Source organism: Hypomesus nipponensis, chromosome 15, assembly GCF_054491055.1.
Source record: "Hypomesus nipponensis isolate SF chromosome 15, ASM5449105v1, whole genome shotgun sequence".
Classification (NCBI taxonomy): Eukaryota; Metazoa; Chordata; class Actinopteri; order Osmeriformes; family Osmeridae; genus Hypomesus; species Hypomesus nipponensis.
The window spans coordinates 5,566,782-5,588,689 of NC_140375.1; the positions used below are offsets into that span (position 1 = coordinate 5,566,782).

Consider the following 21,908-nt stretch of genomic DNA (forward strand, 5'->3'; position numbering starts at 1 on the left):
CTCTCTCTCTCTCTCTCTCTCTCTCTCTCTCTCTCAAAAAACGGAGGTGGCCTCCTCCGTCGCACTGATGCCGAATTCTCTCCAGTAGTATCACGAGAGGACACAGAGAGGGGGAACGTAGGCTACATCAGGTGGCCAGGATACACCGCGAGCCCACCGGCTTGGATTTTTTATCAAGCATCTCCGGCTGGCCCATGGCTTCCTCCACGGTGGTCGCGTCGTCCCCTTAGCTGGTACAAAGATTTACCGTTTTTATGATACCGCATAACTGCCGCGATTAAATATCTCGCGTCGGATCCTTCTCAATACAGAGACCAATTGAGGAGACATCGACTACTTGGCTCAACTATGCCTGCGAAGACAGGCGGCGAAAGGCTCCGCTTGTAATTCGCTCTCCGGTTCCAGTGTCATCATCAACCGATTCAAACGTTTATTTTGGGATAATACAAATATCAGTATCTGGACTTGGGGGTGAAGGTAAGCTTGCAGCTAGCCGCGTGTTTGTGATTTTAGTGTGTCATTTCATATATCACTGGAGACAAAAAATTGAGGTAGCTGTTATGGTGAGAAATGCAGCAATACCGGCCTGCATTGACTGCTGCAAGACTACTGCAGTGATTCGGGGACCGTATTTCATACCCGTTTTTCCTTTTTTTTTTACGAGAACACATATGGCTTTTATAGCTCACCAATGTATAGCAATCACGACTGTCAATATATGCCCATGGTTTGATTGTCAAATGAGGGCATGTTGGGAACGAGGCCTTAACCGTGAAGCCATATGATTCAGTATCGGTCTTTTCATATGTGACCACACTTGGTCATATTACACACCTTTGTGTATTATAGGCAACAATTGTCTTATCGTACGGGAGTCATTCGTGTCCTATCCTCGATCTAACCTTTTCTCAAGCTATAAGGAACCCCGAGACGTTGGCAAGGCACTTCGAGCATGTGAAACGCTGCAGTGAAAGTACCCCACATGGAATTTTCATTTGGAACCATTCGATCGAATTCTTTAAAGGGATTATTTACTACACGGCGTGGCAATTGCATCAGGCGACTTAGGCTACTTCAAAGCCTACCAATACAATACAAATGAAAGCATAGCCTACTTCATGGAATGGTATGGAGGGGATAGTGCAGGGGTTCCATGCGGTGGGACAGATAGAGAAGCCGCGGCGGAAGGATGGAAGGAAGGCTGCAGGTCGTATGTGTCATTTTAAGGTTAAAAGCGATGTCTCCAAAAAAAGGAGATGGAGCTGGCACAAAGGGGTCCCTTTGCTCTTCCTGTCAGTCTTACACAAGCTAAAAGCAACCGTCTCGAGCCCAAACCTGTGTTTCTTTGTCGACTCACTATAGCGCATAGACAACTGCGTCGACTTGTGATATCATTCACAACTACCTTCTCACGCATATGGCCTCACCTTGTAAGCGACCGGTTTGTGAGTGATATCACAGACACACTATTGACAAACCCACGTTCTTTAGCCTTGTCGGTTTCCGTGCGTGGGGATTGTTTTGCTTGGGAACTGTAGGTGTGTGTTGACTACAGTGCTCCGGTCCAAGCCGGGCTGGGCGTCGCCGGCTGGACGTCGGAGTTCGGTCACAGATGTTTAAATTCTGGGATGACTCTAGATAAGCCTCAAATGCAGTGGCGTGCGATGACGTCAGACTACGACCGCTGTCCAGGGTGCTGATGTGTTCCGGAATTTGACTCGTGTTTAATTCTCGCAAATCTAAAGCCATTACCAGTCATAAAAGCACTCTCTCTGAACACATTTAAACTTTACCGTGACGACAAATCAGCCCGAGTTGGTTACATGCGTTCTTAAATCAAGTTTACATCTCGAATCATACTCTCTGCACAAGCCATAACTTAATGTGTAATGAAGGAGAAGTTGGGTGTCCACAGCCTCATGGGATTGCACCCTGAGAACCCTAGTTAGACAGCCTTCTGTTCTCCAACCCACTCTCTATGTTGAAAGTAAAGGTCAAACATATCCCCTCCTCTAGTTACTATGTGGATATGTGTGAACGATGGGTGACGATAGCTGAATGAGAGGGGGGATGATGAGGGAGGATTGTAGAGAGACCAGTCTCCCATAGGCCTGAGGGCTGGGAGAGGGGGTCGGTTGGGGATGAGGATACTGACTGATGAGGGCTGGCAGCTGTCTAACCTCAGGGAAGCTGCCAGCCTGCTCCTCATACACCTCCTTCTACTCCTCTCCTCCACCTCTCCTCCTCCTGCATCCATACCAGATCAGTCCCCTGATTCTCCTCCATAAGGAGAGAGCTGGAGGCCTGCATGTCACTGGTGTTTCTATTTCTGGAAGGTGGGATCACTGTCAACTAGAGAGACCGGAACACTTTGATGATCTTCAAGACTTTAGTTTGGATTGGTAGAGGTGAAATTGTTTGTGTGTGAGTGTGTGTGTGTGTGGGGGGGATTGATAATAGTGACACTGCAACTGTTCGAAGTATGTCTGCGTGTGTGTGTGGCAGTCTGTTTGTGAGTATACACGTGTGTGTGTGAGTGTGGTAGTCTGTTTGTGAGTACACGAGTGTGTGTGTTTGTTCGTTTACGTATGTGACTGTATTCATTCCTCTCTCTAATGTTTCATTACTGTTGATGGTCTGCAGAGCACAACAATCCCATAACACACGTCGACTCATAAACCTCCACAGCCCGGAAGTCACATTCGGGAAGTGGGCAAGGTCATTGAGTTCTAGCAGCAATGTGTAAGGAGAGTTCCCCTTCTCACTCGACCCAGTCCTGGAGGTGTTAGGCCGGGGCAGGTGCCGTAAAGCTCTGCACCAATCATCTCTTCCTGAAACAGGCCCAGCGAAGAAAAGAAGAAAGGGAAGGAGGGAGGAGGGGATGTTGGGGGGGGTCAGCTTATGTTTCACACCACGCTGGCGAGAGGGTGATTTATAGTAGTTGCCGGCGGCGAGGCAGAGTAGCCAGAGAACCATAATAACGCTGAGTGCTTTGGAGGGGAAGGCTGAATGAGATCCAGGAGCCTACGGAGCATTGGGAAACAAAGATGGCTGACGGGAGTATCCACTGGTAGCCCACTGGACATAAACACCTATATTTTACCTCAGCAGTTAGACAGAGCCGGATTCTCTGAGCTAATCTCCCAGGAGTCCTAATTTTAGTGTTTACCTCAGCGCCAGAGGCTGTCTGCCCCCTCTCCTGGTCTGAGACTGGGTAAGGGACCTTTCTCCTGGTCTGATGCTGGTCCAGGCTGGGGTCTCTCCTGGTCTGATGCTGGTTAGGGGGTCTCTCCCTCGGTGGCCTGTCCACTGTGAACAAACTGAGTCCTGCCCTTTCATCGTGTGCGAGATGAGATCAGAGCTCAGGGGTGTCACTGTGTTTCATCTCTCAGAGGTGGAGGAGCACACACATGCTGCACACTGACCAGCCAAACCATGGCTGACCACTAAGCCCCCTGCCTCTCATGGGTAAGTGATCACTCACCCACTCTGTCTTGCCCACAGAGTGGCCCTGTACCCGCCGTGGTAGTGGATAATAGCTCAAGGCCCTCAGCGGGCACTGACTGCCTCCGCATGCCGTCTTCGGTCGCCGTGGGGACGGGGGCACGGACAGCTGTGTTTGTTTACCGTGACCGGTCAGTCAGACGAGTCCCACAGCTATGAGAGCGTGTTGTTCCAGAGGACCAGGTGGTGGAGGAGAGGGCAGGCTGAGGGGGCTACACGCATGTGTGTGCGTGTTTGTCTGTACATGTCCGTGTTTGTGTTTGTGTCTGAGTGTTTGTGTGTGTATGTATATGCTTGTATGTGTGTGTGTATATTTGTGTGTGTGTGTGCGCGTGCATGTCTGTCTGTGTGTGCGCATGTGTGTGGGTGTTTGCACATGCGTGTGCGTGTTTGCGCGTGTGTGCGGCTAGGGCAAGGAGACAACAGAGGACACAGAGGTTTGACATGAACGACAGGCATGACAGCTCGTACGATGATTGAGAGTTGGTGTGATGGTCGCTATTGTCACTCCAGTAGCCTACTGGCGGCGTCGCATCTCTCAGTCCGGCAGTCTGTCACTCCCCTTGTCATAACCGAACACACCCGCTTGCAGCTCATGATGGAGGAGACGTTGAGTGTGTTTCCTTCATTGAGCAAGACCTCGCTCTTAAGATCTGCATATTGCGAAACACTCCCAAGTCACTCATGCATATTATACAAGTCACACGTATTGTGATGGTGATTTTAGGCCCGTGTGAAATGTACAGCCATTATTACAAGGCATGTGTGCCTAATCAGTACAGCTGAATAGTTTTCAATATCTAGACCAGAACATTGACATTGACATTGACATTTTGAGGGTACACCTTGAGGGTTTGGGTGGATTATGGGTGCTGATCTGTGGGTATCTGGGAAGCCCTCTGTGATGTTGCTTGGAAAAAAGGGCTGTACTGATCAAATGTGATTGGTTGTCTGCTTGGCTCACTAGGTCTGGTGTTGATCATAGACATGAAAGTATGTCTGAGTGGGGGGGGGGGGGTGACATACAGACATCTGTCTGTTGATTGGGCAGGTCAAGCTCTACTTTGACCATTCTTGGTAGAGAGGCAACTGGCAGCTGGGTAACATCAGGCTGATCACTAGTACTCCTATGTGTCGGTGTGGAAACACACGCACCCCCCACTCACTGGGACACACTCAGACACGTACACACACGAGAGGGCACTCACCAACTGAGAGACATACACACATGCACCCACACCAACTGACATGCATACATGCGCATACCCATAGGGACACACATACTGTACACACACACATACATATATTCTCCCACCGCCACACCCACACCCACACCCATCCACTAACTGACACCACTACTACCACTACACACACATACACACTGGAAACAACCTCCAATCAGTAACTCTCTAACTCAATATAAAGAACTCTTGATGATTAGCTTAAAGGGAGAGACGTTCCCCTCTTAATATCAGCACATCCTGGCCCTACAATTCTCCTCCACCCTCATTTAGTTCTCGAATATTCTGTTCCTGATATGTCTATCTTTTAGACAGAACATCTTTATCAAGAACTGCTTGTGTTAGTGTGTGTGTGTGTTAGTGTGTGTCTGTGTGCAGGACAGAAGTCTCTGATAGTGTCATAACCTGTGGGGACACATAAATGTCTTTTTATGCTGCTGCTTTTCTTTCTCTCTCGCTCTCTCTCTCTCTCTCTCTCTCTCTCTCTCTCTCTCTCTCTCTCTCTCTCTCTCTCTGTTTTTCTACCTCCCCGCATTGACATTTCCTTTCAAATAGTATGTTCAGACCATAGTATTGTAGGTTTCTGTTTAAACCATCTTTCAGACTGGACCTACAGTGTATGGAGTAGCTGACAAAGAGAGATGGAGAGAGAAAGAAAGGGGGAGGGATAGAAAGAAGCAGTATACAAAGACATTTACATGTCCCCACAGGGTATTACACTAGTAGCATCTTCTATCCAGCACACACACACACAATCACGCACAATCACAATCACACACACACACACACACACACACACACACACACACACACACACACACACACACACACAGACAGACAGAAAGGTGCTGGTGGTTTCAGTGCAGAGGGAGGGGGGAGACAGTTATTTTAACCCTAGTCTCGTTAGCTCACAGCACATATTCCATTAATAATCCTAACATTTACTCTATTCTTTACTTAAAGCATGCATAATTAATCATCTTTTGAGGGTGTGGCACATTCTATTTTGATAGAAATAAGTATAATTTCTCATGTAAATTAACCTGGATTACTGTAATGTGTAAGAGATTTGCCGTGTCTGTTTGTGTGTGTGTGTGCATTGGTGTTTTTGCTTTGTTGATACGATAGAGACCCATCCATCAGTAAATATTGTGGAGGTTGTAAGGGAAACACTGGGGGAGGGGAGTGGGACAGGGGAGGGGGAGGCAAGGGGGGAGGAGAGGAGAGGACAGGAGGGAAAAAGGGAGGGGGAGGGGAAATGTTAGAATTTTGGTGCTTTGTAATGGTGCTGGAAGGACAATAGCCTGACTGGAGAAAGGAGCTTGAGTCAGACCTCACTCAGTCTCAGCGTCAGTCTGTAAAAACACAGTTTAGATGGTCCTTGTGTTAACTGGGCCTCTCATATTTCAATGTGCCAATATGATAATGTCCATATTCATAGCCCAATCTGTAGAGCATGACAAAGAGGGATGGGGGAGAGAGACAGTAGGCTGAAGCAGCTGATGGTGAGAGAACAAGGGGGAGGAGGGGGCAGGGGAGGGAGGGAGGGAGGGTAAGGGGTGGAGGCTCTTGAGGAGGTTGTGGTTAGGGCTGGATGTTTGTTAAAGGACTCTGGAGTCTGGAGGCTGGGCTAAGGGTTGGGGGCTGGTGTGGAGGCTTCGGAGGAGGCTTGGGTGGAGGCTGGGCTTTGGGCTTGGGTGGAGACTGTGGTGGAGGCTGTGGTGGAGGCTGCGCCAGTGACAGCGTTGGGTCCAGATGAACAGGAATACAGATGTGTCTGAATAGGAGGTGTGTTGGGAGGGATGTTGCTACTGAGCTGTTTCCTGACAGCTGAGCACTGATATCATCCTCCTGAAACACAAACACCATGACCCAGTTGTTTCAATAAAGTTATTTTTAACAGACAGTTTGAACTTTCACCATCAGGGAAGAGACAGACTTAGCGACAAAACAAGCTGTAAATCAGATCTGAGGTGTTGCAGCTGACTGTGAGTCATGAATGAAGTATCACAGTATTATTAGCACACGTTTGACAGGAAGTTAACAAAGACAGCTGAACTTCATGAATGAATGTATATTTTTAACAGTGAGGCGCAAACTGTTTTACATTTTGAGTTAACTGCCGATTGCAGGTGTGGGGTGGGTAAGGTCATACAGGGTATGTATCCTCTGCCCTTGAATGTATCAGAGAAGGATTTTTTACTGGAAAGCACACTACAGTCTCAGGTCTAATACTGTGTGTACGTGTGTGTGTGTCTGTGTAGGGGGTCCAGGGGCGCGATGGCCGATGCCTCCACAGACCTGGACAATGCAGAGACCCAGCGCCAGCTCAACAACAACAACCGCCCCGCCAGCTCAGCCCACTGGGACACCGAGTGCACCAGCTCCAAGCTGTTTGAGTGCTCCCGCATCAAGGCCCTGGCAGGTCAGGACCAGGTGGAGGGGGAGGGAGGGAGGGAGGGAGGGAGGGAGGGAGGGAGGGAGGGAGGGAGGGAGGGAGGGAGGGAGGGAGGGAGGGAGGGAGGGAGGGAGGGAGGGAGGGAGGGAGGGAGAGAGAGAAAGAGAGAGGGAGGGAGGGAGACAGAGAGAGAGAGAGAGAGAGAGAGAGAGAGAAGGATGGACAGAAAAAGAGAGTAAGAGAGAGATTTCCAAAGAAAGATAATGATCTACAATGAGAGACAGAAAGGGGGGAATTTCAAGGGAGATAGGGAGAGATTTCCAAAGAGACCATTTGAAAGAAAGAAACAGAGAGAGGCTTTGAATGAAAGAGTTAAAGAAAGACAGAAAGAAAGAAGGAGCGTATGTGCTGGTGAAGGGCTCATTAGTGCTCGTGACACTGTCAGCACAATCAGCCTGCATGTCACACTCATGCAGAGCTTTAGAAGGACAGTAGACTGCTCTGTGTGTGAAACTGAGACCTCTGCCTGTGTGTGTGTGCGCCGTGTGTGTGCGCCTGTGTGTGTGTGTGTCTTTGCGTGTCCCTCCCCTCAGATGAGCGAGATGCTGTCCAGAAGAAGACTTTCACCAAGTGGGTCAACTCCCACCTGGCCCGGGTGTCCTGTCGCATCGCCGACCTCTACAACGACCTGCGCGATGGCTACATGCTAACCAGGCTGCTGGAGGTCCTGTCTGGAGAGCTGCTGGTACGCCCTCACCTCACCTTCTAGTACCTCACCACCCTGTCTCACCTCACCACCCTGTCTCACCTCACCATCCTGTCTCACCTCACCTTCTAGTACCTCACCACCCTGTCTCACCTCACCACCCTGCCTCACCTCACCACCCTGTCTCACCTCACCACCCTGTCTTACCTCACCTCATCACCCTGTCTCACCTCACCTCACCACCTTGTCTCACCTCACCTCACCACCCTGTCTCACCTCACCATCCTGTCTCACCTCACCACCCTGCCTCACCTCACCACCCTGCCTAACCTTACCATCCTGCCTCACCTCACCTTACCACCCGGCCTCACCTCACCACCCTGCCTCACCTCACCACCCTGCCGCACCTTACTATCCTGCCTCACCTCACCATCCTGCCTCACCTTACCATCCTGCCTCACCTCACCACCCTGCCTTACCTCACCACCCTGCCTAACCTTACCATCCTGCCTCACCTCACCTTACCACCCTGCCTCACCTCAACATCCTGCTTCACTTCATCACACCATCCTGCCTCACCTCACCACCCTGCCTCACCTCACCTCATCACCCTGCCTCACCTCACCACCCTGCCTCACCTCACCTCACCTCACCACCCTGCCTCACCTCAACATCCTGCCTCACCTCATCACAGCACCCTGCCTCACCTCACCTTACCATCACTCATTAATGCCAATAAACACTCTCTTGCAGTCATATCTCTTCCTGGTGCTGATATCTCTTTGGTATATCCCGAGACCTTTGACCAGTAGTAGCTCTATTTTCTCTCTCCTCTCCTCATCTACTCTACTTGTCCTTATGCCGTGACCAGTCAGGTCTTCTCACACCTCTCTCTCAGAAAGGTCTTCCTCACAGACATGATAGGGCTGTGTCACCATCAGTCCTGTGTCCGGATATAAGAGGCTGCTTCAAAGAAACACACCATGCTATTTTAGCTTCCAAATCTTCAAGCATTCATAAAAGTTTCATTAACAACTGCAGCGTTGTGTCAGATGGAATGGGAGGAGAATAGTCCACTTAATGTTTGTGTTTTGGAGACACAACCCTCCGTCTGACCTTGCCCTCCTGTCGTCTCTCCTCCCTCTCTCTCCTCCCTCTCTCTCCTCCCCCTCTCTCTCCTCCCCCTCTCTCTCCTCCCTCTCTCTCTCCTCCCCCTCTCTCTCCTCCCCCTCTCTCTCCTCCCCCTCTCTCTCTTCCCTCCCTCTCTCTCTCCTCCCCCTCTCTCTCCTCCCCCTCTCTCTCCTCCCCCTCTCTCTCCTCCCCCTCTCTCTCCTCCCTCTCTCTCTCCTCCCCCTCTCTCTCCTCCCCCTCTCTCTCCTCACCCTCTCTCTCCTCCCCCTCTCTCTCCTCCTCCTCTCTCCCCTACCCCCCCTCTCTCTCTCCTCCCTCTCTCTCCTCCCTCTCTCTCCTCCCCCTCTGTCCCCTCCCCCCTTTTGCTCTCCTCCCTCTCTCTCTCCTTCCCCTCTCTCCCCTCCCCCTCTTTCTCCTCCCCCTCTCTCTCCTTTCACTCTCTCTCCTCCCCCTCTCTCCCCTCCCCCTCTCTCTCCTCCCCCTCTCTCTCCCCCCTCCCCATCTCTCTCCTTCTCCTCTCTCCCCTCCCCCTCTCTCTCCCCCCTCTCTCTCCCCCCTCCCCATCTCTCTCCCTCTCCTCTCTCCCCTCCCCCTCTCTCTCCCCCCTCTCTCTCCCCCCTCCCAATCTCTCTCCCTCCCCTTCTCCCCCCTCCCCCTCTCTCTCCCCCTCTCTCTCCCCCCTCCCAATCTCTCTCCCTCCCCTTCTCCCCCCTCCCCATCTCCCCCCTCCCCATCTCTCTCCTCCCCATCTCTCTCCTCCCCCTCTCTCTCCTCCCCATCTCTCTCCTCCCCCTCTCTCCCATCCTCTCCCCACAAGCCGAGGCCAACCAGGGGTCGCATGAGGATCCACTGCCTGGAGAACGTGGACAAGGCCCTCCAGTTTCTCAAAGAGCAGCGGGTTCACCTGGAGAACGTCGGTTCTCACGACATCGTTGACGGCAACCACCGCCTCACCCTCGGCCTTATCTGGACCATCATCCTCCGCTTCCAGGTAGGGCTCCTCCGAAGTGTACACACCAGTTTACTAGTGCACTAGCATCCTGTTATCATCCTAGCATAACGTCAGTACACTACTGTACTGACATTCTATTGCTGTTACAATGGCCACAGTAGCAGTGTCCAGCCCCTGTGTTGCAGCTGTGAGGAAATGCCTTGGCCACTGTGGTGGAATATGATAGCCGTTCTATGTGTTTGCGCTGGTTCTTGCCTGACCTTGCTGTTTGGGTGGGACCCATTGTGACTCATCACCACTGCTTATAGACAAAATACTGCAGAGAAAACCTCATTCACATGCACACATGCAAACGCACACACACACATTCACACACGTACACGCATGCGCATACACACACACAGATGTATATATGTACATATACACACTCACTCAATATACACACAGATGCGTGCACACAGATACACACACAAATACACGTACTGTACACAGCTTCTCCTTGCCAAACGTTCTCATCAATCTGTGTCATAAATAGACAGATATAGCTTTGTGGGTCTGTTGGATAAGGTATCGTGTTCACAGCAGCCCAACATGCAGTGTGTGTTTCTGCGTGTGTTGATGTATCTGAGTGTGTATGTGTGTGTTTGTGTATGCATGTGTGTGTGAATGCATATGAATATGCATTTGTACATGTAAAACTCTCTCTTGGAAGTCACTTTGGATAAAAGCGTCTGCTAAATGCATAAATGTAAATGTGCATGTCTGTTTGTGTGTGTTCGTGTGTGTGTGTGAGGGGGGGGGGTGTATAGAGGTGTGTGTCTGTGTGTGTTTTTGTTTGTGTGTGTGAGCATCTCATCGTCATCACATCCCTAGCAGGCTGTTTTCAGTGTGTTGGTTTGTGAGCTGGAGGAGTGACTTCCAGACCAGCCATAGGGTCGGCTCAGAGAACCAACCAAACATGCCGCATCATCTCTGTGCGACGCTACCAACAAAGCTTGAATGTCACTCTGGCCTGCTCTGGTAGTCTGATCTCCAACAAGGACACACAGCTTGACATCCTCTCTGTTTCCTACACACATCCTAGCTCTCTCCCTGTTATCCTCTTTCTCTCTCTCTCTCTGAACCACTCTCTGAATCTCTGTATATCTCTCTCTTTGTCTCTGCCTTCGTCACACATACGAGCTCTCTCTCTCTCTATCTCACTTTCTCTTTCTTTGTCTCTCTCTGTATCTCAGTCTCTCTTACATACATGCTAGCTCTCCCTCTCCCCCTCCCCCTCCCTCTCTCCCTCTCTCTCTCTCTCTCTCTCTCTCTCTCTCTCTCTCTCTCTCTCTCTCTCTCTCTCTCCCTCTCTCTCTCTCTCTCTCTCTCTCTCTCCCACTCTCTCACTCACTCACTCACTCACTCACTCACTCACTCACTCTCACACACACATACACACACACACACTAACCCAGACACACACATGTACTGACTAACAAACAGCAGGTGGTGGTAGGAGACAGATGGACAGAGGGACAGACATGTAAGTACAGTGGCTTAGACTTGTTTTGAGCGGGTGTTTATTGGGGATCTGATTGAGTTGAGATGTGTTGGGGGTTAGTGTCTGTAGCTGACCAGGTCTGTAGATGAGACTGGTGTTAGTGTCAGTAGCTTCTTCTGTCGGAACAGTGAGAGCTACGGTTCAGGATGTGGGTCCTTGCTGGCCAGGATCCCTCTCTCCTGCACCCTAGAGTCAACCAGTCGATGGCCTCGCCAATTTTGCATGCAGTGAAAGAGAAGGAAGAGAGGGAGGAGAAGGAGCAGTGAGAGGAGAGAGAGGAGTTGATAGAGGAGGAGAAGGTTTTGTGAATTGATGATGGTGGGGCTCTGGGCGAGGACCTCTCCTTCTTCCTCTCCCCTTCTCTCTCTCTCCTTCCCTCTTTCCCTCCCTCTTTCTTTCTCACTCTCCTTCCTTCCCTCTCTCCCTCCGTCTCTCCCTCAGTAATGCCGCAACCCCTTGCTGTTGTCACCTCACTTTTTCTTTCTCACACACTCCTCTCTCAGTTTACCCTGTCCCTCCTCCATCTGTACTGGCCCACCCTGGCCCTCTCTTTCCCCTCCCTGCCTTTCCGTCTCCCTCTTCTCCACACCTCCCCTTCCTCCATGTCTGACTGAGAGTTGACTTTGCCCAGTCAGCAGGTAAGGCCTGGTGTCTGCCGCAGCAGCACACAGCCAGGGGAAGAGAAAGAAGGAGAGGGGGAGAGAAAGGAGGTGAAGGGGGAATGGAAAAGAGGTGCAGTCAGAGGTAATCCATACTGTATCCAGGAGTATTTGAACGGATTGACGAAACGTCCTTTGCTATCCAGGTATTAGACTGCTTGTCCTTGTGTCTGTGCAGGCTGCTGCCTGTGTTGTGTATGGCTGCCTATGGCAACACCGGCCTTAAAGATCTATATGGGAATTATAGATCTGTGGCTATATTGATCAATATGCAGAGATCAATATCTGTGCAGAAAGATGACCATATTGTTTGTGTTTTTTCACTATTTTTATCACTCTTATTCATTACACGTGAGTGAGAGCGCGTGTGTTTTGTGTGTGTATGAGAGATAGAGACAGTGCGTGTGTCTGTGTGTGTGTGTGTATGAGATAGCAAGTGTGTGTGTGTTGAGAAAGAGAGCAAGTGAGTGTGTGTGTGTTGAGAAAGAGAGGGAGGGTGTGTGTGTGTGTGTGTTGAGAAAGAGAGGGAGGGTGTGTGTGTGTTCCCGGCTCTGAGCCTCAGCAGTGTAATGTGTGGAAGATGACGCTACAGCATATTTTTAGGTGTCATCCCTCCCATTAGTTGGAATCATGTCATACTGATGTGATTGGACGCCTGTCATGTATAATGATCAGAGGACCAATGGCTGTCTTTCGTGATGAGTCGACCAATCCTGTTAGATGATGAAGCCGCGACTGGTGCATAAGGCCATCACAGACACATGTTTAATTCATGTGGTGTGTGGTGAGAAGATGCAGCTAGCACTGTTAGAAACAGGACAGCATGCTGTGGAGTTAGACACACACACATGAGCATGGTGCTGAACACCAGTGTAAGGGCACTGCTACCAAACTTAATGAGACAGACAGACAGACAGATAGACAGGTTTATACTGGACTGTAAAGGTCTATGGCAGGTATATTCCCATGTCAACATATATGCGGGCGTGTCTACACAGATGTATTCCAGACACTCTTATGCTCCTTTGCTCCACCACAATCCCACCTGAACTTATCCTGTCTCCCCGTGTCTCTCTCCACCTGACTGTTGTGTTTGTTGCTCTCTCGCTCTCTCTCTCTCTCTCTCTCTCTCTCTCTCTCTCTCTCTCTCTCTCTCTCTCTCTCTCTCTCTCTCTCTCCTCTCCCACTCCCCCCCCCCCTCCGCTCCTCAGATCCAGGTGATCAAGATAGAGACGGAGGACAACAGAGAGACTCGCTCGGCCAAGGATGCCCTGCTGCTCTGGTGCCAGATGAAGACTGCAGGGTGGGTCCATCTGCCTCCACAGCCCCCCTTTCACACCAGGGGTCTTCAGCCCTGGCCCTCAGGGCCCCCTGCCCGGCATGCTCTAGATGTTTCCCTGCTCCAACACACTTGTCAGGCTTCTGCAAAGCTTGACGGCAACCCACTCTTTGAAATTGGCTATGTTGGACCAAGGAAACATCTTCAACATGCCAGGCAGTGGGCCCAGAGGACCAGGGATGACCAGGGTTCAAATGCTTTATATACTCACTGGATTTCCTATGAAAGGGTTTTCACTGGTCGCTTGACCGTTGGAGAATGTAGGGGAAAAATCTGCACTGATGCTGACTGACGTGTCTTGCGTTGACCTTTGAAACCCTGTGTGACCCCAGGTACCCTGAGGTCAACATCCAGAACTTCACCACCTGCTGGAGGGATGGCCTGGCTTTCAATGCTCTCATACACAGACACAGGTGAGACCAGCATCCTGTCATCCATTCAGTCACACAGTCATCCAGATGTTCCTTCTTTTGTTCTTCCATTCCCCCCAAGGTTTCTTCCATCTACCCATCTATGGGTTTTCCTTCTATGTCTTTCATGAAGGCTTATGTTGGTTAAGGTAGAAGTTGGTTATGTGGGCATATATGTGAAGTCCTCTGTGACTTGTAAAAAGGACTGTGCATCAGATTAGTATTTTTGTATTCTGATGCACTCCCAATAAGCTGACAATGAGGTCTGATGACAGAGACACAAACATCTCCTTTGTATTTCGCCAAGCTGCTTTTGTCCTCAATCCTAAAGGTTTATCATGAGGTGTGGCTCCTTTTGGTTTTATTTCTGTGATAGTCAGTAGCCCGCTAAGCTAAAGCCTCCAGCTTGACTTCCCTTTTTGTCTTTTTAAGACCTGACCTAATAGAATTCCACAAGCTGGCCCGGTCCAATGCCACCCACAACCTCCAACAAGCCTTCAACATCGCAGAGCATAACCTCGGCCTTACCAAGCTACTGGACCCAGAGGGTGAGCCTACACTCAGCCTCACATTCACAGTTCACTTTGATTCTCCATCTCCAATCTCTTTATCCCTCTCATAGATCTTTATCTATCTCCAATATCTTTATCGATCTCCAATCTCTTTATCTTACTCCAATCTCTAAATTTCTCCAATCTCTCTCTTTCTTTCCCTCCAATCTTTCTCTCTCTTTCTCCAATCTTTATCTTTTTTTTTCTTCTTTTTTTTTTTCTCTCCCTCGCTTCCTCCTGTGTGTCCCATACAGACGTCAACACTGAGAACCCAGATGAGAAGTCTATCATCACCTACGTGGTCTCCTACTACCACTACTTCTCCAAGATGAAGGCCCTCATTGTGGAGGGCAAGAGAGTAGGCAAGGTAGGCCGAGTCTTCCACCAGATTCAAACTTTCTCCATGAAACCTCAGCTAACAGGTTTGTGCTTTGATAAAACACTTATTTTAAAACATATAGTATATACAGTAATTGTGTGTGTATGTTTGGATGCGTGCGTCTGTGTGTGCGTGTGTGTCCAGGTGTTGGAAAACGCGATTGAGGCTGAGAAGATCATTGAGCGCTACGAGGGCTTGGCGTCTGACCTGCTGGAGTGGATAGAGAAGACCATCGCTGTCATCAGCAACCAGAAGTTTGCCAATTCACTAACGGGGGTCCAGCAGCAGCTGCAGGCCTTCACCACCTACTGCACCATCGAGAAGCCCATCAAGTACGTCTGCCTGCCTGCCTGCCTGCCTGCCTGCCTGCCTGCCTGCCTGCCTGCCTGCCTGCCTGCCTGCCTGCCTGCCTGCCTGCCTGCCTGCCTGCCTGCCTGCCTGCCTGCCTGCCTGCCTGCCTGCCTGTCTTTCTGCCTGTCTTTCTGTCTGTCTGTCTGTCTGTCTGTCTGTCTGTCTGTCTGCCTGCCTGTGTGCCTGGCGGCCTGTCTTTCTGTCTGTCTGTCTGTCTGTCTGTCTGTCTGCCTGCCTGTGTGCCTGGCGGCCTGTCTTTCTGTCTTCCTGCCCCAGTTCAAACTGTGCCCCCCACCCTCTCCCCACCAGGTTCCAGGAGAAGGGTAACCTTGAGGTCCTCCTCTTCACCATCCAAAGCAAGCTGCGAGCAAACAACCAGAAGCTTTACGTTCCTCATGAAGGGAAGCTCATCTCCGACATCAACAAGGTACAGAGAGAAACAGCGACAGGCTGTCTGTTGACTTGTGCATTAACGTTATTAGTACAATGACATTAATAGCCAGCACTCCTTAAAAAATGGACCCAAACAAATGAGTCATCTGGTCCTCTTGATCCCTTTGAATCACGGTATGCTTTCAGAACCCATGTAAGTGTTTTCATCCTGACGCCCCTCAGTGCTTGACAGAATAGAACATGCTTTTGACGTTTTTACTCCCTGCTGCGTCTAGGCGTGGGAGAGGCTGGAGAAAGCGGAGCATGAGCGGGGCGTGGCTCTACGGCAGGAGCTGATTCGTCAGGAGAAGCTGGAGCTGCTGGCCCAGAGGTTTGACCACAAGACCACGATGAGGCAGGCCTGGCTGAATGAGAACCAGCGCCTGGTGTCTCAGGTAGGCCCTCACGCCCTGGCAGGGGACTGTCCTGTCTGCCTGCCAGCCAAAACATAATGGAGGTTTGGGGTTATCTAAAGTCCCTCTGGTGTTGTCTCCAAGGGGGAAATATCTCCTGACTGTGGTGTTTGTTGCTCTCTCTCTCTCTCTCTCTCTCTCTCTCTCTCTCTCTCTCTCTCTCTCTCTCTCTCTCTCTCTCTCTCTCTCTCTCTCTCTCTCTCTCTCTCTCTCTCTCTCTCTCTCTCTCTCTCTCTCTCTCTCTCTCTCTCTCTCTCTCTCTCTCTCTCTCTCTCCCAGAGGCATTGTTAGACATGAAACTCTACTGGGGCACTGGCCCCTATTCATATCCCTTTTTTTTCTTTCAAGCTTGCTTTTCACAATGCACTATTGGGCTATAAAAACTCCACTTGCTTAACCCACTATACAACAGTTCAGGGACGCAAGTTCTATATCAGCTTTGGCAGGGACATCAATAGTTAATGCAAGCGTGCACATTTTTTTCTCATTCATTTGAGCGCAAATACAGTTTTTTTGAGCTTCATGTAATATTGTTTTTATGTTTAAGTCATGATGATCGGTAGGCCTATCATTTTGAAACTTTCTTTAGTTTTTTTATGCTTTCTGAGTCCGACACCTGGACTTCTGTGTGCGTACTGCAGTGGCTATTTGGCAAGCTCAGAAGAGCACGCTGACATAGAATTCTGCAGGCATCGGTTGGGTGTTTTCTGTTAAACTGCTTTCATTGTACAAGCGTTGGTTGGGATACTGCATACATTTTTTCCGGGATTATCAACCTAAATGAATGCACTGACTAATAAAGTAAATCGTTAAAACTCAAACCTTTGATTTTACTGGGGCGCAGAAGATTTATCCTGGGGCACGTGCCCCAGTAAAAAGGGTCCAACGACACCCCTGTTCACTCCCCATCTGTATCACCATCTGTCCTTTCCCCTCTGCTTCAGTCGGCCTGTTCTCCGGCCTCACTCCCTGCTCCCTCTCTTCCTCCAGGACAACTTCGGCTACGACCTGCCGGCGGTGGAGGCGGCCATGAAGAAGCATGAGGCCATCGAGGCGGACATCTCGTCGTACGAGGAGCGCATCGGCGTGGTGGTGGAGCTGGCGGCCGAGATGGAGGCGGAGGCCTACTACGACATTCGGAGAATCTCCGCCCGCAAGGAGAACATCCTTGGCCAGTGGAGTCTGCTGAAGGATCTGGTGGTGGGCAGGAGGACAAGGCTGGAGAAGAACCTAGCCCTGCAGAAGACCTTCCAGGAGATGGTCTACATGATTGATTGGATGGAGGACACGCAGGTACGCAGAGGAGATCCGCTTTTCACGCAAGAGTCAGTTGTCCTGTAACCTTATATGACTTGCTGTTGTGTAAAACCGCAAAACCCATAATTCCTATCTGGGCGGTTAAACTAGGCAGCTGTGGATACAGATAGAGGAAGGTTTTTGCAGAGTTTGCAGATTATGTAAAAAGGATGACGTCCCAGGCAGGTGAAACCTCTTTCTCCTCCTCCCTCCTTTCCTCCCCACCGTCTCCCTGTCCTCCTTTTCCCCTTCTCCCTCCCCCTTTTTCCCTCCCCCTTCCCTCTCCTCCCCCCCCAGGTGCAGCTGTTGTCTAAGGACTTTGGGAAGCACCTGCTGGAGGTGGACGACCTGCTGCAGAAACACAGCCTGCAGGAGGCCGACATCGCCGTGCAAGCGGAGAGGGTGCAGACGCTCAACGCCGCCGCTCTCAAGTTCTCCACCATTGAGGGTAGGAGAGGGGTGCAGGCCTCGCCCCAGACAGGATCATGTGTGGAGAGCATCTGTAGAAACCACAGGGGTTGAAATCTGATATCAATGTTAGGGGCCCCCAGTACATTGACATTTCCTCAAAAGCAGTTCCTGGGGGGGCACACCAAAAGTTATTTTCTGTATTTCAAAGATACTGACTTTTTATGATTGCACCTGTCTGCCATCATAAGAAATACGACATTTTTGAGAGCAGTTTATTTTAGAACAGTTTATTTTAGAGTAGTTCATTTTACACTGTAAGTTCTATATATCAGTTCTATATACCCCTGCAGGGTACCAGCCGTGCGACCCCCAGGTGATCTGTAACCGCGTAAACCACGTCTCCACCTGCCTGGAGGAGCTGAAGGAGCTGGCGTCCAAGCGACACGAGGAGCTGGAGGAGTCCCGGCAGCTGTGGGCCTTCTACCAGGAGGTGGAGGAGTCGGAGGCCTGGATCCGAGAGAAGAGCTCTATCCTGGGCTCCCAGACCTGCGGCAAGGACCTGAGCTCCGTCCTCCGGCTGCTGCAGAAGCACAAGTCCCTGGCTGGGGAGCTGCTGGCACACCGCTCCCTCCTCCAGAACACCATGAAGAAGGGCAAGCAGATCCTCAGCGAGAAGAGCTTCGGCACCCAGGTGGAGGCCCGTCAGATTATGGATCATAGCATATCTTAAACTAGCTCAGCATAGCATAGCATAGCCATGCATGTAGCATATTATAGCACAGCACAACATCAAATAACAATTCAAAAGCAAAATTGTTGTACATGTTGTGCAACCATAAAAAGAATAGCAAACATCAAGGTTCAAGTGTAAGGCTTGGCACGTCAGTAATAATATGCTTCCACAGTCGTCTAATTCCTTCAAGCATGCTCATTTCACACCTCATATGCTGCCATATAAACGCATCCAAACATGCACGTACCGAGACAGCCAGTGATGCAGTATGGTCAACGTTGACGTCATTCGACGTGACACCGTGTTACAGTCCCCAAGTGTGGGTCCTGACCCCAGTTGCCTCCCCTCCCCCCAGGGCATCCAGGAGCGGATCATGGAGGTGAAGGGGGAGTGGAAGCGCCTGGAGGACCAGGCAGCGCAGCGCCTCAACCACCTCCAGGAGGCGCTCCACTTCTTCCAGTTCAGCACGGAGACCGACGACCTCCTGGCCTGGCTGCAGGACGCGTACCGCCTCGTCTCCAGCGAGGACTTTGGCCACGACGAGTACTCCACGCAGTCGCTCCTCAAGAAGCACCGCGGCGTGCGCGACGCCATCGACAAACACCGGCTCCACGTGGTCGCGCTCCGGAAGCACATGGTGGCGCTGCCGCTGGTGTTCCGGGAGCTGGAGGAGGTGCAGGGGCGCATGGGCGACGTGGAGCAGCTGTACGCCGAGGTGGCCGACGTGGCGGTGCTCAGGCAGCAGTGGCTCCACGACGCGCTGGCCGTGTACCGCATGTTCAGCGAGGTCAACGCCTGCGAGGTGTGGATCGACGAGAAGGAGCAGTGGCTCAACCAGATGGAGGTGCCCGAGAGGCTGGAGGACGTGGAGGTGGTCGCTCACAGGTAGGGTGGAGACGGGTAGACGGAAGAAGACAGACAGCTAGGCAGGCAGGCAGACAGGCTCTCTGCCTCCCTGTCTTTCGAACTCTCTAACGCTCTGCCTCCATGCCTCTCCTGCATATCTGCCTCTCCTGTCTCTCTGCCTTTCTAAATCTCTGCCTCCCTGCCTCTCTGCCTCTCCTGTCTCTCTGCCTCCCTGTCTCGGCCTTGTCTGCCTCTGTCTCTCTGCCACCCTGCCTCAACTGCAGATTTGAGAGCCTGGACCAGGAGATGAACAGCCTGATGGGTAGGATCCTGGACGTGAACCAGATTGTGCAGCAGCTTCTGGACGGAGGTCACCCCAGCTCCACAGAGGTCAGAGGTTGCCAGGACCACCTCAACAGCAGGTATGACACCCTAACACTCCACAGATCAACATCCATCCTTCCTGTATGGCTCTGCCACTGGCGTTAGCTGTAGGTGTATGGAAGCAAGCAGGGCACACAAATCAAGGACCAGAAGTGTTCAAACAGTATTTCGATGGTTAGCGTCGAGGAACTGTCTGTATTACACCAGGCAGAGTGCATAAACATGATTCAAACAGGATTGACAGTTAGCCATCCTCAACAATGTGGCAATCATTTCATCTAATGTGGTTTGCACGTTTTTTTGAACTTCTGGACTTTACTAGAAAGATTGAGGATGCAAAAGAAAATGTAGCCGAGACCGATTTCCCCTAAGACTTGGCTTGTCTGTTCTCCTGTGAGAGGAGACAGCAGGTGAGGGTTTGTGATTTAAATAATCTGGTTCATCGTGTGATCATACTTGGCCCAGTCATTGACCAACATACGCCATGTTGATCTCATGGGCCCGCCCCCCGCTGATCACCCTGCCTCTGGAGTGGCTGCTCCTTTCTCAGGCATGCTGGCTATAGGCTGGCAGAGCTGTCTGTCAGCGGTCCCCATGGCCCAGTTCCCTGTGACCCTGGCACTGTCAGTCTGTCTTGGGGTGACCATCTGTGGTGACCGCCATGCTGGCTTCAGGAGCCACTTCAGGCCCCAAAAACAGCCTCTCGCTCCAGCCTCTCCCTTTCTCCCTCCACCCTCTTCTCCATCTCACCCTCAAATTTAAAAACACTTCAAAGTGTTTGTAGCTTTAAAAGCCAGCCCTTTACCTGTATGGCCGACATCTAGACCGGGCCTGACTTTGCTCGAGGAGACCGGACCTTGAGAGTGTCAGACGAGTGGTGTCATAGCAACACTCACACATGGCCTGCAGGCTGAGGTGTCCTCGAATGACGTCACCGTGGATACGCATGATTGAATGAGGAGCGGTCCTGCTTAGAGTTATCTGGGAGAAGATAACAGGCCAACCAGCCAGTCTGTCTCAGCCACAAGCCACACGACAGAACAACCCAAATACACACACACACACACACGGTTTAACGTTGATGAAATGATCATGTTTTTTATTCATGGGCGTACTGTTACTATAATAAACCATGCCATCTACTATGTAAAAAGAATGATAGTATAAGTGATCAAGATTAGTTTTTATGGTGGGTGTTCTATAACTACTTGATACTAGCTGATCCCCCCCCCCCCCCCCGGCCCCCACTCCTCCCCTCCTCCAGGTGGAACTGCATCGTGGAGATGGTGGAGCAGAAGAAGGACCACCTGGACTCCATCCTGCGCCTGCAGAACTACCTGCTGGAGTGTACCGAGATCAAGTCCCAGATCCAGGACAAGCGCAAGGCCATCGACGCCACCCAGTATGTGGGCAGCGACCTGGGTGGCGTGCTGGCCCTCCAGCGCCGCCTCTCCACCATGGAGGGAGCCCTGGCAGTACTGGAGCCCAAGCTTGTGCACCTGCAGGTAGGGTACGGCCCTCCGGACGCTAGGGTCAGGACGTCTGGATGATGTTGTCTGGAGCAAGGGTCTCCATTCTTCAAGAATGTTCCTGGGGAGCTACCTCCCTGTTGGGGTTTCCTCCAACCACCAAGTTGTGATTAACCTGATTCAACATTACATTCAGTATAGTTATTCATAGTTAATAGTTATTAGAATCAGGGGTGCTGGATGGAGGAACACTCTTAGGAAGGTGGCTCACCAGGAACAGGGTTGGAGACCATTGGTGTGGAGGATATTGTAAAGACAATTTTTAAAGATAGCGGTCGGGCACTTATGAGAAAAAAAACACATCAAGAAGTTGTCATTAAAAGTGTAATATACAAAAACATGGGAAGCAATCAACAGTAAAAAACAGTTTTTTGACAATCCCTGCCATCTGTTTCCAGGGGGAGGCGGAGCAGCTGGCCACCTCCCACCCCGACCGCGCCCTCGAGGTCCTAGTGCCCTTCGAGGGCATCAGTGTGGAGTGGGAGGAGTTGAAGAGGACGCTGCAGGGCTGCGAAGACTCTCTAATGGTGGCCGGCAGACTGCAGCAGTTCATACAGGTGCGGCCTGGTCACATGGTACAACACTGTTAGGACAAGTGGGGGTTATTCAATGTTAGTATATATTCCATGTTATGGCGCTCTGTTCTCCAGGGCCTATGCTGTTGTCATGCTATACGTGTTATTTTAATGTTATAACATTT

General features: G+C 50.9%; 1 protein-coding gene across 2 annotated transcripts in view; it reads left to right on the forward strand.

The window, feature by feature from the left end:
• The first annotated feature begins 7,025 nt into the window (after positions 1–7,025).
• The window catches only part of sptbn4b (spectrin, beta, non-erythrocytic 4b), a 42,159-nt gene continuing 27,276 nt past the window's right edge, over positions 7,026–21,908 (forward strand). For both annotated transcript variants that reach the window (XM_084673592.1, XM_084673593.1), the window contains exons 1-17: positions 7,026–7,170; positions 7,737–7,888; positions 9,798–9,971; positions 13,346–13,437; positions 13,806–13,886; positions 14,316–14,431; positions 14,689–14,801; positions 14,958–15,145; positions 15,474–15,591; positions 15,833–15,991; positions 17,000–17,302; positions 17,603–17,753; positions 18,067–18,407; positions 18,805–19,334; positions 19,580–19,717; positions 20,944–21,184; positions 21,607–21,765. In XM_084673592.1, the coding sequence (XP_084529718.1) occupies positions 7,026–7,170; positions 7,737–7,888; positions 9,798–9,971; positions 13,346–13,437; positions 13,806–13,886; positions 14,316–14,431; positions 14,689–14,801; positions 14,958–15,145; positions 15,474–15,591; positions 15,833–15,991; positions 17,000–17,302; positions 17,603–17,753; positions 18,067–18,407; positions 18,805–19,334; positions 19,580–19,717; positions 20,944–21,184; positions 21,607–21,765 (3,201 nt within the window). The remainder of the gene's footprint in view (positions 7,171–7,736; positions 7,889–9,797; positions 9,972–13,345; positions 13,438–13,805; positions 13,887–14,315; positions 14,432–14,688; positions 14,802–14,957; positions 15,146–15,473; positions 15,592–15,832; positions 15,992–16,999; positions 17,303–17,602; positions 17,754–18,066; positions 18,408–18,804; positions 19,335–19,579; positions 19,718–20,943; positions 21,185–21,606; positions 21,766–21,908) is intronic.